This window comes from Empidonax traillii, unplaced genomic scaffold (assembly GCF_003031625.1).
Source record: "Empidonax traillii isolate 1590-97213 ecotype Southwest subspecies unplaced genomic scaffold, ASM303162v1 scaffold464:size472915, whole genome shotgun sequence".
NCBI lineage: Eukaryota > Metazoa > Chordata > Aves > Passeriformes > Tyrannidae > Empidonax > Empidonax traillii.
This window is the reverse complement of record NW_020955657.1, coordinates 275,835-288,073: the sequence shown is the minus strand read 5'-3', so window position 1 is coordinate 288,073 and position 12,239 is coordinate 275,835. Positions and strand designations below refer to the sequence as shown.

The following is a 12,239-nucleotide window of genomic DNA, read 5'->3' as shown; positions in this document are numbered from 1 at the left end:
TCTGCTCATGTTGGAGAAAAGTCAGCGTTGTCAGATGTAATAATCTCCATGGCACATAAGTTTTGACCTCAGAATCACTGGCGTCAACTTAAAAATTCATGTTACTTCAGCACAGGTTGGATCAGTTGCCTCACTTGTATGGCTAAATCTGAAAGGTACAGTTTGGGTGTGTCACTGTGGATTTCTTGTGGGGCCTTCCCTTGTCAGGTAAGACTGTTTAAAAAAAAACAACTAAGTGATCCTGATATCCCAGCCAAAACCAGCACACTTTTGTTTTCAGAAACCAAGGAAATAATCAGTTCTTCTGAGGGTAGTAGACAGCAGATGCAAAAACATACTTACCAGTTGCTGTTTGACAGACTTCTGTCAACCTTTTTAACTGCCACTAACGCTTGAGGGCAGTGGGAAGGTTCACTTACTCATCTTCATGAAGTGCGTTGAAATCCTTTCCTGGACACATACAGATTTTTTTTCTCAGCAGGAAATCAGCACTTTGGTGTTTGTATTTGCTGAATGTAAAGATGAGGGCTCTAGATTCCTGGTATCGCTGCTGTCCTACAGCAGCAAGAGGAATAGCTTTGTGTCAGGCTAATCCTGCGCCTTGACCATGTGATGTATGTTCCCGTTATATGTGTCCTTCATGCGTAAACAGTAATTCCTTAGTTGTGGATAGTTGGGAACTGTGCAGACGCCCAAGAGCTCAGATCTGCTAATGTTAACACACACTTCCCCGCCCCCTTCCTGGCATAACTTGTGATCGCAGAGCCATGAAAGTATGTGAGTCCCTCCCCCAGCACAGACAGATCCCACCCGGCATATGACCTGGGCCCCATGTCAGCCAGAGCAGGCAGCACCGACCTGCCACAGCGCCGTGCGCAGCCGGAGCAATGACCTTAACGAAGGAGAGCTTCCACAGGGCTCCTCCACCCGCTTCTGAAGTGGCCAAGGCCGACATGGACAGCACCAGAGAGAAGGAAGAGGCTCCGGGGCAGTCAGTGCTGAGGACTGGAGCAGTGGTGCCCAGGAAGCGAGCGGTGGGAAGGCTAGTCATGCACAGTATGGCGATGTTCGGCCGGGAGTTCTGCTATGCCGTGGAGGCCGCCTTTGTCACGCCGGTGCTGCTCAGTGTAGGGCTGCCCAAGAACCTCTACAGCCTGGTGTGGCTCATCAGCCCTATCCTGGGCTTCGTGCTGCAGCCCGTGGTAGGTTCAGCCAGTGATCACTGCACCTGTAGCTGGGGCAGGAGGCGACCTTACATTCTGGGTCTAGGCATCATAATGCTGTTAGGCATGGCTTTGTACCTCAATGGGGACGTGATGATCTCAGGTGAGTGAGGGGCATGCACTGTGCTGACAGACAAAACTCATCCTTAGCCTTTTGAATCACAAAAAAGAGAGGGGTTCCTCTTTTCCTTCTTAGAATGGACTGTTAAAATTGAGCATCATGTGACTCAGCTGCATTGAAGGAGCTGGGGAGCGCTGAAATCTTCATATACATTCAATTCTAATGCTGCATGTTATGTACCATATCCATAGTGTTCTGTAGTTTGTATGTGTGATTACAGTCTTTGGTTGCCTGATAAGCTCATACAAGTAAAGATTTGCTTAGGCCCGTAGAAGTTTTTATGAACTAAGATCTACATTATTAGCTTAAATGGTAATAATTGTTTTTGTGATGTAATACACATCCAAACTGAATATCTATCTGTTAATCCCCATTTTAGGTGGATTAGCAATCAAAATACGTATCTTTAGTTATTGCAGCACTGGAGACTTTGTTATGCTGGTGAATAACAGAAGTCTTTAACTCCTTGGAAGCCCTGTTACACCTGGAATATGCAAAATTAAAAAGGAATGACATTCCCAGAGACTGTTATATTTCAGCTTGGGGTGTAACTTCTTAAAGTCTTAATGAAAAGTTGTTGCTGATGTTATGACAGCAGATGGGGGAAGTGTGTGTTTTTAGGTTGATTTATTCTCTCTTCCTGCGTATCCCTGATGTTGAATATACTTGGTTTCATTTGCCCAGAAAGAGACGTTGTAGTCAACTCTTGATTATCTAAAACAATGGAAGGGTGGGACAAATAGAAAAAAACCTCAAAAGTACAACAAAATGCATGTATTAGGCTACGAGAGCATGCCATGGAGGTGTAAAGGATTAAGGACAGTGATGCTCTTGGTTGTGGATCTTGGAGCACCCTGAGCATGTGCTGACTCAAGGCAGTAAGTCAACATAGCACATCTCAGTGCTACACATACTCAGTTCTCCTGCTTCTCTGATCTGATTCTGGTGTCACTGTTCTCTCTTGCATAACCCGTCATTGTTTAGATTTGGAGGTATCAGGAAAGGTAAAATGTGGCTTTGCAGAACATGGCACTGCTGCTGTCAGAATGAGGGTGTTTTTCTTTCTGTAGCTTTCATCGAGGAGAATGAAAAGCAGCGGACATGGGCAATAGTCGTTACCATGCTGGGAGTAGTGCTTTTTGATTTTGCAGCTGATTTTATTGATGGCCCCATCAAAGCGTATTTATTTGATGTCTGCTCTCATCAGGATAAAGAGAAGGGTCTGCATTACCACGCCCTCTTTACAGGTACTCAGATCCCTTCTTTTCCTCCCTTCCTCTCAAAGGAGGGGAAGGTAATTGCATGGATTTTATCCTCACTGTGTTTCTACTCTTGAATGAACTGATCATCTGATCCTGCACTTCAGTCACGAGTCTTTTGTTGCTGGGTTTTCACTACTCCAGGGAACAGCAACTTGTGATTACTGCTACAAGAATTCTAGTGCAGAAGGCTGCAGGCATAAACAATTACAGCAACGTAGCTGTGATTTAAGTGAGAGCAGTTAATTATTTTAAAAAGTGAAGTACTGTTTATTCAGATTGTTTTGATTTTTTTTCAATTTTTTGGTGAAGCAAAAATTAATGAGTGTAACTTGTTTCCCTGCTAGTGCACATAAAAATAACATTTTTGACTTGGGATGTGACAGAAAGCGAGAGTTGCACAAACCAGACTAGTTGATTCCTATTCTTCAGCAGCGCTCCAGTATGTGCTACGTAGAAATAGGAGTTCTGTGATAAATTCAGAACTTCACAACTTCCACAAAATAGGACCAAGTGGTTCAGCCCAGGCTCTTGAAAATAAAATTAGCAGTTTCATTTGTCTTTGTACATGTTTGGAATGCTGCTGATTTACGGAAGGATATGGAACTGTTGGAGCAAGTCCAGAGGAGGTCCGCAAAGTTGATAAGAGGACTGGGGCAGCTCCGCTACAAAGACAGGCTGAGAAAGTTGTGTCTGTTCAGTCTAGAGAAGAGAAGATTGTGTGGAGGCCTCACAGCAACCTTCCAGTATCTGAAAGGGCTCACAGGGAAGCTGGAGAGGGACTTTTAATCGAGATAGGTCAAAGAATAATTGGTACAAATTGAAAGAGGGGAAATTTAGGTTAGATGTTGGGATGAAATTCTTTACTGTGAGAGTAGTGAGGCAGTGGAAGAGGTTGCCCAGAGAAGCTGTGGATGCCCCAACCCCAGCAGTGTTCAAGGCCAGGTTGGACCTTGAGCAGCCTGGTATAATGGGAGGTGTCCTTGCCTCTGGCAGGGGGGGTTGGGACTAGGTGTCCATTCCAACCCCTTAACATTCTGTGATTCTGTGAAATCATCTGCAGTACATGAGCCCTGTCTTGAGAAAAAACACATAAGGCTGTGTACATGTAAAGTGCATTGGGAAGAGCTGAGTGACTGTAAAAACACTAGCAAAAAGAAGAAATTAAAAAAAAAAAATTAACTGAACGCTGGGTTTATTAACTTCAAGGCACAAGGTAGCATTCTCATTTTACCTTTCAGTCTACCTTTTCTGATAAAATCAGTAAATGGAATTAAATATTTGATCCTTTTTGTTTTCTATTCCAAGTGGTGAGGGACTTGGATTTGTAAAATTACACCCCAATGCTTTTGGGTTTATTTCCTTTTTCTAAAAAACTTTCACATGGAGGAAGTATTTCTGTTTAGACAAAGCAATACAAAATGCATTTTAGAAAGTCCAAACTGTAGATAGTCTTGATATAATTTAAAAAATGTTTTTTCATTCTGTGAAATTTAAAAAAACCCAAACCATAAATTTCAGTGTAATTTTATTTTGCTTTACTTTTATTACTTACTGTTTCAAAGAAAACAGAGCTCCAAAGAGTCAAGAAAAGAGATGTTGCTGTATGTTCAGGCATTTTCTGGAGAGCTCGGTCTACCAGATCGGAGGAGATTTTTCAAGAGATGATTTAGTAGCTGTTCATGTACATGATTAGCTTGCTATTCCTATTTCTTGTGTTTAATATCTGAAAAGTGATTATTCCATCATTTCTAGAGGGGGTCACATGTTTGGGGGTATGGGGTACTCTGTTTACTTTATCAATGCCAGTAGATTTTCATTTTTTTTCCCCACCATTACAGGTTTGGGAGGAGCCCTGGGTTACCTGACAGGTGCTATGGATTGGGGTCAGACTGTACTAGGATATTCCTTGGCATCAGAATTCCAGGTGATTTTCTTCTTCGCAGCCTTGGTTTTCATAATCTGCCTTACTGTGCATCTGTGCAGTATTCCTGAAGTCCCACTCAGATGCAAAAATGAAGAGGCAAAGTTCTTGTTGGAAGCGACTGAACCCCATACGTATAGCTCCATAGAGGAGGAAATCAAGAATGGATACTTAAAATCAACATGCACTGAAATAAAGGCTGCAGCTAAACCAGGGAAATGCGCAGTTGCATCACAGGTGAGTGCAGAGGTGATTTTGTGGGACGTATCATTGCATCCTTAGACACCCTTTAATTAGCTAATGCTGATTATTTGTAATGGAGCCCTTCTATGCACACAGAAAAAGAATCTTCCACCAGGATACAGAGTGAGAAAGCCTACTTTTTTTTTTTTTTTTTTTTGCCAGCAAGGGAGATGAGACAGGCTAGTCCTAATGCTTTGGTCAATTGGAAGGGATGAGGCAGAACCAGGTTCAGTTTTTTGCTCTGTGTCAGTCTCTTGATATGCTCCGCATGTGAATTTTGATAAGAAGATCTACTCTATCCTTTAATCATGATATAGTTAACATCAAATTGTGAACAGCGACTACAGATCACTGATCTGTAATTCCCACTGAAGTCCAAACACTTTCATACATAGCACGTAATAAGCGTGTGCTCTCTGATCTATTAAACATTTGGGTTTGCCACTGGACAACTGAGGATTTCACTGAGGATCTATGGAGAGTATGAATGTGTTTAAAATTTCTACTTCTACAGCAATGCAACCTTGCTACAGAGTTTTATTTTTACTTTGAACTGGTGTAGCTGTGTCTTTGGCAAAGCTTTAAGGTGGGAGAGAATAGTGAGTACTTTCAAATCCTTGCTGTTGTTTTGTTTCTGCTTCATTTTTATGAGAGGCTGATTCAATCTAAGGGAACTAGGAGAAGGTCAGTCTAACAGGGAGCATATTTCTAGAATGGTCTTGGGAACATTTGGGATAGTTTTTACTGTTTTGTTGATGGGGTTTAGTGCTAGGAATTCTCATGGCTCTCTCATGGTACCCTAAGTACGCCATGGATAACAAAACCAATTGCTTGAGTGGATGAAACACTTGCTTTTTGTTTTAATTTTACTTTTGATCTCTTGGCATTATTATATCCGTCTCTGATAAAAGTTTGATAAATGAGGTTAAAAGCACTGAGCATGTGAAGATGTTTATAAATTATAAACCTATGCTCATGTTTCAGCCATAAATAAAAGGGATTTATTATCTTTTTGTAATTCTTTTTATAATTGCACTTGGTATTTCTAACCTGAAGGAAAATATTATTACATTGGATACAAGACAAAAATATGTAAGGTGAACGTTGCCTGTTGAGAGTGCCAGGCAAACCAGAGGCAGACAACAAGGCAACAGTTGTCTGGAGAGTATGTCCAGCACACTGTGGTGCTGTCTGACCTTCCCCACTGTAGGCCAGCTTGAGCAGCCAGCATCCTGCACTAGCACTGTTCCCTCTGAGCATCCTCAGAATTGTTGGAGATGCTGAGTGTCTTTGATTGCTTGGACCATGTGGGCTCTGGGGAAAGGAAGGCAAGTGAAGAAAAGAGAGCAATGCAGTGAAAGTATGGGGATCAGACTGTGGATTGGGATAGCCTCTGCCTTTGCAAGAACTAATTCCACAGAATCAGTAACATCTAAGACCCCAGGGGAAGCTCTGCTGTCTGTGGGTGAGCTTGTGCTATTGCCCTCTTCTCTGATTTGGCTGGGCAGCCTGTTAGAGTCTCACAGTGCTTTGATCTGTCTCATGTTTCTTTGATGTGCCTGAGTGTGTATAAATTCCAGACACTCACTGCCTTAATTGTCTGTCTCTCGTGGCACATGTTTTCTGATTCATTCATTACTGTAATTGCTTCCTTAAAGAAATGGTTTGGCATCCTGTTTTTCTGACTCTTTTTTCATGATTGCAGGCACCATGGCCCTCTATCTTCTAAATTAAGGACTGTGCTCTCACATGCTAATAGCTAACATGATTATTAATACGATTTGACCTGTTGCAGTATGAACAGACATCCAAAGTGATTAGCCTTGTGTTCTTCTGCCTGGTGCCAGATTACTCAGGGTCCACTGGCATAATACCCAAGTCATGTTGATTTTTCTGTATCCTTATAAATCAGCTTGTGCCTTGAGTTGTAGTGAATTTACACAGAAGATTATTTAGTACTGTGAGTTTTTGAAGGATAAAGCATTTAAACAGAGCCAAACTTCAGCACATCATTTAAATTAGCATGTGGTTTGTGTGTTGGTCCATATTGAATGTGCACATTAAAAATTTTAGTTTCCATTTCCAGTCTCTAAAACATCTAAATAGAAAGAAAGCATTTCTATCTAGCTGTCAACTTATTGTTCGTAATCACAGCAGTGTCCTTTGCAGTTCCATGACCTTAAGTTAACACTTCGATTGGAAAGGCTGTTTTAAAGAACTCTCTGGAAGAGTTAATAAACTAAATAAGCCAGGTAAAAAGATAGTAATTATCCTTGAAATAACATTAATGAGTCAGTGTGAAATTTTTGGTTTGTTTTTTTGAATTGTAAAAGAATATAAACCTTACCCAGTTTAAAAGAGACAGTGATGCCAAGAGAAATTCCAAGGGATTTGGACAATATGTAGTTCAAGGTGAAAGTCAGCAACTTGAATTTTGGCATTCCTATGAGGATTAAAAACCTCCCACTAAAGCAAAGTATTTTCCAACTTTATATGTGGTGATTATTCATAGAGTAGCTTGCAGCATAACCCAGCTCAAATGAAAGATGAATTGTAAAAAGTAACTACAACATTGAAAGAAGAAAGGAAAAAATGACATCTTACAGCAAAGTGAAGACAAAATTTAGTCCAGTAATTTCCAGTAATTAACATAATTTTTACAGTTCTTCCACATTTCATGACCATACAGCTTCCCTTACCATCTCTCCCCACACTGTTGTCTACAAAAAATTGGAAGTGTTCCATCAAGCACAGATAAAATAGTATTTTTTAAATTTAAAAGCAAGGAACCCTTCAGGACCTTTAATGTAGGAAGAATTACATGTCAAAATACCTGAAATCAAGCACACCTACAGTAATAAAAAAAAAAAACATTAAAATTATATAAGTGATCTGATGAATGTAACTGGAAAAGAAACTTAGATAAAGTTTTAGGACACAGGGCTGAGATAAAGAGGAGGGAGATAATGTGAGGCATTGAAGGTGATGAGAAATGTGGTTTTTCCCCATCCATGAGATTTGTTAACCAGCCCCAATAATGTTTTGATTTTGAGTTATTTCTCCCGTGGTATGAGGTGTTCAGATTCTGGAGCTCACATTCTCTGGGTGCCAGGATTTTGAGTGGTGCTGCATCTCCTGTAGTGAATCACATCTTACCCTGGTTCGTGCAAGGGGGGACAGTACATAGTGGAAATCTTGTGATATGCCTGAAGAGGTAGAAGTTTCCCTAGAAAAAGAATTTTTCTAGGGAATTTAACACACAAAATAAAAGGGAAGGAGGTCTCAGAGATGTTTAGAAATCCACAACTGATACCAAAATGTATTAAATTTTCAGTGTAAAGCTGATCGTCTCCATAAAGAAATAATTTTTTTTCCTGGTTACTTTTGCTGTTGTGTTTGGTTGGTTTTTTGTTTGTTTTTGGTTTTGGGGTTTTGTTTTGTTTTTGTTTTTGTTGGGGTTTTGGTTTTGTGTCTTTGTGGTTTTGTTTTTTGGTTGTGTTTGTTTTTGTTTAAACTCCCTGAATCTGCTTAGGCATAACATTTTTCTGTAGTACTACACATAAATATTAATCCTGATGATCATAACAGCAAAAAATGTAACTTCCTTGTTGGTATACCCCAGCTCTTCTGTGAGTTTTATATATTGAAGGACATTTAGTACACAAGCAACTCTTTCCTAGGAAAAAGTAAAAAACTTTGGAAACCTAGCAATGAAACGATACTAAGGCCTTCTTCATTTGCTATCAGCTATTTTATTAACCTTCAGGGCAATAATACAGTAATTACTCTTAAATATTTGTTTTTAGGATCAAAGGCAGATGACCCTTAAATCACTCTTGAAGACACTTTTAAACATGCCATCCCACTATCGCTGTCTGTGTGTGAGCCACCTCTTTGGATGGATGGCTTTCCTGTCCAACATGCTCTTCTTCACGGATTTCATGGGACAGGTAAAAGTGTAAAATCCTCTCTCTTCTGCTTCCTAGTAGCATCTCCTTCTCCATCAAAAGAAATTAAACGGTGTTATGATCCTGCAGAAATGAGGTTGGTGTCAGATCCATTTGTATCTGGATGGCTCAACAAGAGTTTTGTAAAACAGCAAATTGAGGTCAGGCCCTTGTTCTGAGCCAGTCTGTTGAATTGTCGGGGAAAAAGCTTTCAGCATTTGTAAGGCTGTTTGTGTCTATTTAACTGTTCCAAATGAAAGCTCTCAGAGATCATCCAAACACGGCCATTTTCTGCGTTGGCTTCAGAGCTGCTCTGAGATGGGCAGGCTTTCTAACTGGAGCCACGCTTGGATGCAGCTGGCCTTGTCCTGGAGCTTGGGCACCATCCACACAAAGCCATGCCCCTGCACTGCAGCCTCCTTGGCCTTAGGCTGTGCAGCTCTTTCCACACACTGAGATACCTGGTAGCAGAAAGCTCATGTGTTCTTGAGTTTGTCTGTCCCTCCACACCTCTGTAAATCTTTCCCTGAGGTCCTTTTGCCAGCAACTGTTTGCCTTCGTAATATCCAGTGCTTCCTTTTCCATGCCATTCCTGGGCAAAAAGACTGTATGCCCTTGACAGCGATTCTTGCCTAAATGAACCTGTCTGCCTCCTTTCTTCCAGAGTACTAATGTGCCCCCAGCACAAATCCACTCATTGCCACTTCCTTTTTTTTCTGTGGTTTCCATGCAGTATTCGCATTTCCCTTGCCATTTTTGTCTCTGTAGGCAAGGCAAGAGGTTTTTTCCCCTGTAGTATGTATGAATGACTGAAAGAAAAAAGTTTTTCTTGTCTAGATGCAGAACTGAGTAAGACCATTACTGTGTGGAAAAATTAATTTATTGAGGTAAGCCTGAAAGAAAAAAAAAATTATTTGTAGATAAATTAAGGAAAGAAAGGCTAAGGAAAGAAGGAAGAAATGAAGAGAGGGGAGTGGGAAGTGAGATACCCAAAGGAAAAAAGCAAATGCATCAATGTGGAATGCACAGTTTGGGAAAAGGCAGAGGGAAATAAATGAGGAGGAGCCTGGGATGTGATAATGGGGCAGATGTGAGTGTGAAGCCTGCAGAATTATAGAGGGGTGGTTAGGACACTGCTTAGCAGATTCTCCAGGTGCTCCCCACCAGGGATGAGGCCCTGTGTTGAGGGAAGCATTCTATACCTGCAGTCATCCTTACCTTCTGTGATCCTTGTGTTCTCTTTCAGGTTGTATACCAGGGTAATCCTTATGCACCTCACAACTCCACACTTTACCTTACCTACAAAACAGGAGTAGAGATGGGATGCTGGGGGCTGTGCATCAATGCAATTTCTTCATCAGTCTATTCTTGTAAGTGTCCATGAATGAACTCCAACACTGTGTTTTGAAGCCATTTGCTATTTGCCACTGTTTAAAAAATATAACTGGTTTTCTTTTCCTCATTAAAACTTTAAGAAATGTTAAAATTACAGCATTCTTAGAAACTCATATGTTAACACATGCCCTCTTGCCTTGCTGAGAGCTGCCCGTGAGAAGAGATCGATGCCCACCTGGCTATAATCTTACCAAGGATTAAAAAAACTATTTGTGATCCAAAAGCTCAATTAAGTAGCATTTTAGGGACTGAATTGAGCATCTGAAAGAATCGTAAGGGAAATCTTTTCACTTTTGAAACACAACAAAAGGGCCCTGTGGCCCAGCTAGGGGACTGGACACTTGGAGACACAGCAGGAGACAATGACCCCAGACTTTCATGTGCTTGGACTGTGAGGGTATAAGAGCCTAGGGCTTCCTTTGTTCAGGGTCCCTCCTTGAAGGCACCAGTTCAAGCTGTTATCCTGTTGTTGCACCAAGATTAAATTATTTTAAGGATCCAAACATCTGGGACTCTGCCATGGGAAACCTGGGATGGAGCCTGAAAGGAAACCTGGTGTGGGGGGTGTAGCTGCACAAGGGCCTCAGCCCCAGCTTAGGTGGTTGTGAATGTGACTGTCAGAGCAGCTCCTGGATGGTAAGACAGGGAAGTTTCCATAACATTTTTAAAGTCAGTGAGGGCAGTTCTTCCAGAATGGTTGTTTACTTTTTCTCTGGAGCTGGCCATGACAGAATATCCCCAGAGAGAGCAAGTATTCTTTGTCAAACTTAGACCTACAGTAATTTGAGGCAACTTCCAAAATCAGTAAGATTATCTCCTTCACTTCATTTTACAAAATACAACCCCTTAAAGGAACTCCCTGATGGAATGTGACCTGTTTTGTTTCAGTGTTATCAGCATTTTCACTTTCTTTTCACAGACGTACAGAAAGTTCTTCTGCCATACATAGGATTAAAAGGGCTTTATTTCATCGGATACCTGCTTTTTGGATTGGGTACTGGATTAATTGGCTTGTTTCCCAATGTCTATTCCACTCTGGCTCTGTGTTCACTCTTTGGAGTCATGTCCAGCACACTGTACACAGTGCCATTCCACCTCATTGCAGAGTACCACAGGGAAGAAGAGGTGAGTGCAATGTCTAAAGAAGTGTAACTTTATGTCTGTCTGTGTCTGTTCAGTCTATTTTGGGGGTAAAGTGGATAGAAATAATGATAAGCAGCTTTTAATTTTAATTTCAAAACTATTAATGATAACATACAATGAATTCTGACAGAGGGAGTTAATGTCCCAGCTCCAAACTCTCCAAACAGTCCTGCAATGAGAGAAATAATTATTTGTCTCTGACAAACTGAAACAAAGCTAATCACAGTACATGTTCAGGCAGTAAGCAGGTAACAGGGTTCCACTTGCGTTGCCTTCGTGTGCTACCTTCCTTATGTCCTTCCTTCCAGGTGCATTAGCAGAGGATTGGATTTACAAGTGCCTGAGGTTAATAAAAATCCTGTAAAGGCTGGCAGAAGTTTTGGCTACTGCAGAGTCTTGTGAAAGCTCTTAGCTAATAAACATATGAAATTCAAAGAGAAACATCTTTACATAGTCCAGTATTTAATCGTATACCACGTTCTCATTATCTTTCTGAATGTCTGTGGTTGGGTTTTTGTCCTCCACAGCATAAAATACTGTTTCCAAGGAAAATCTGAAACAGCTTACGCATCTTGTATCATGTTATTTGGCACAGCAGGATCTTTATGTATTGTAAAGTGTTGAATTCTTGTCGTGGTTTTGCTCTGGGTCCATTTTGCTTTCCACCCTCACATAATTACTACTAGTTGAGAGAAGGTATTTGCAGACAAAAGAGAGACAGGACTTGGGGGAACAGTATAAACATTTATTACTAGTAAAATAAAAACTACTAATACTACTAATAAGTTAAAAACTAAAGAATTATATCTATAACAATTTCTACTTAAGTTGGAATGCTATATATATATACACAGAAATACTTCTTCCCTTTTTATATTAGTCCAAGGAGAAGAAGTAGTCTCATTCTGTATCTTTGGAGTTCCAGTTCTCTCCTTCTAGTAGCAGATTCTCAGCAGCAGCAGCACTTTCATTGCAGTTGGAACT

At 40.8% G+C, this 12,239-nt stretch overlaps 1 protein-coding gene across 5 annotated transcripts in view; it reads left to right on the top strand.

Moving 5' to 3' along the window:
- The first annotated feature begins 838 nt into the window (after positions 1-838).
- Positions 839-12,239, top strand: part of SLC45A2 (solute carrier family 45 member 2) — a 26,737-nt gene continuing 15,336 nt past the window's right edge. For 2 of the 5 annotated variants that reach the window (XM_027895673.1, XM_027895670.1), the window contains exons 1-6: positions 839-1,326; positions 2,415-2,591; positions 4,445-4,764; positions 8,577-8,720; positions 9,964-10,087; positions 11,032-11,237. In XM_027895673.1, coding sequence (XP_027751474.1) covers positions 888-1,326; positions 2,415-2,591; positions 4,445-4,764; positions 8,577-8,720; positions 9,964-10,087; positions 11,032-11,237 — 1,410 coding nt within the window. In that variant the 5' untranslated portion in view covers positions 839-887. The remainder of the gene's footprint in view (positions 1,327-2,414; positions 2,592-4,444; positions 4,765-8,576; positions 8,721-9,963; positions 10,088-11,031; positions 11,238-12,239) is intronic. The other 3 variants (XM_027895671.1, XM_027895674.1, XM_027895672.1) reach the window with 3 other exon arrangements.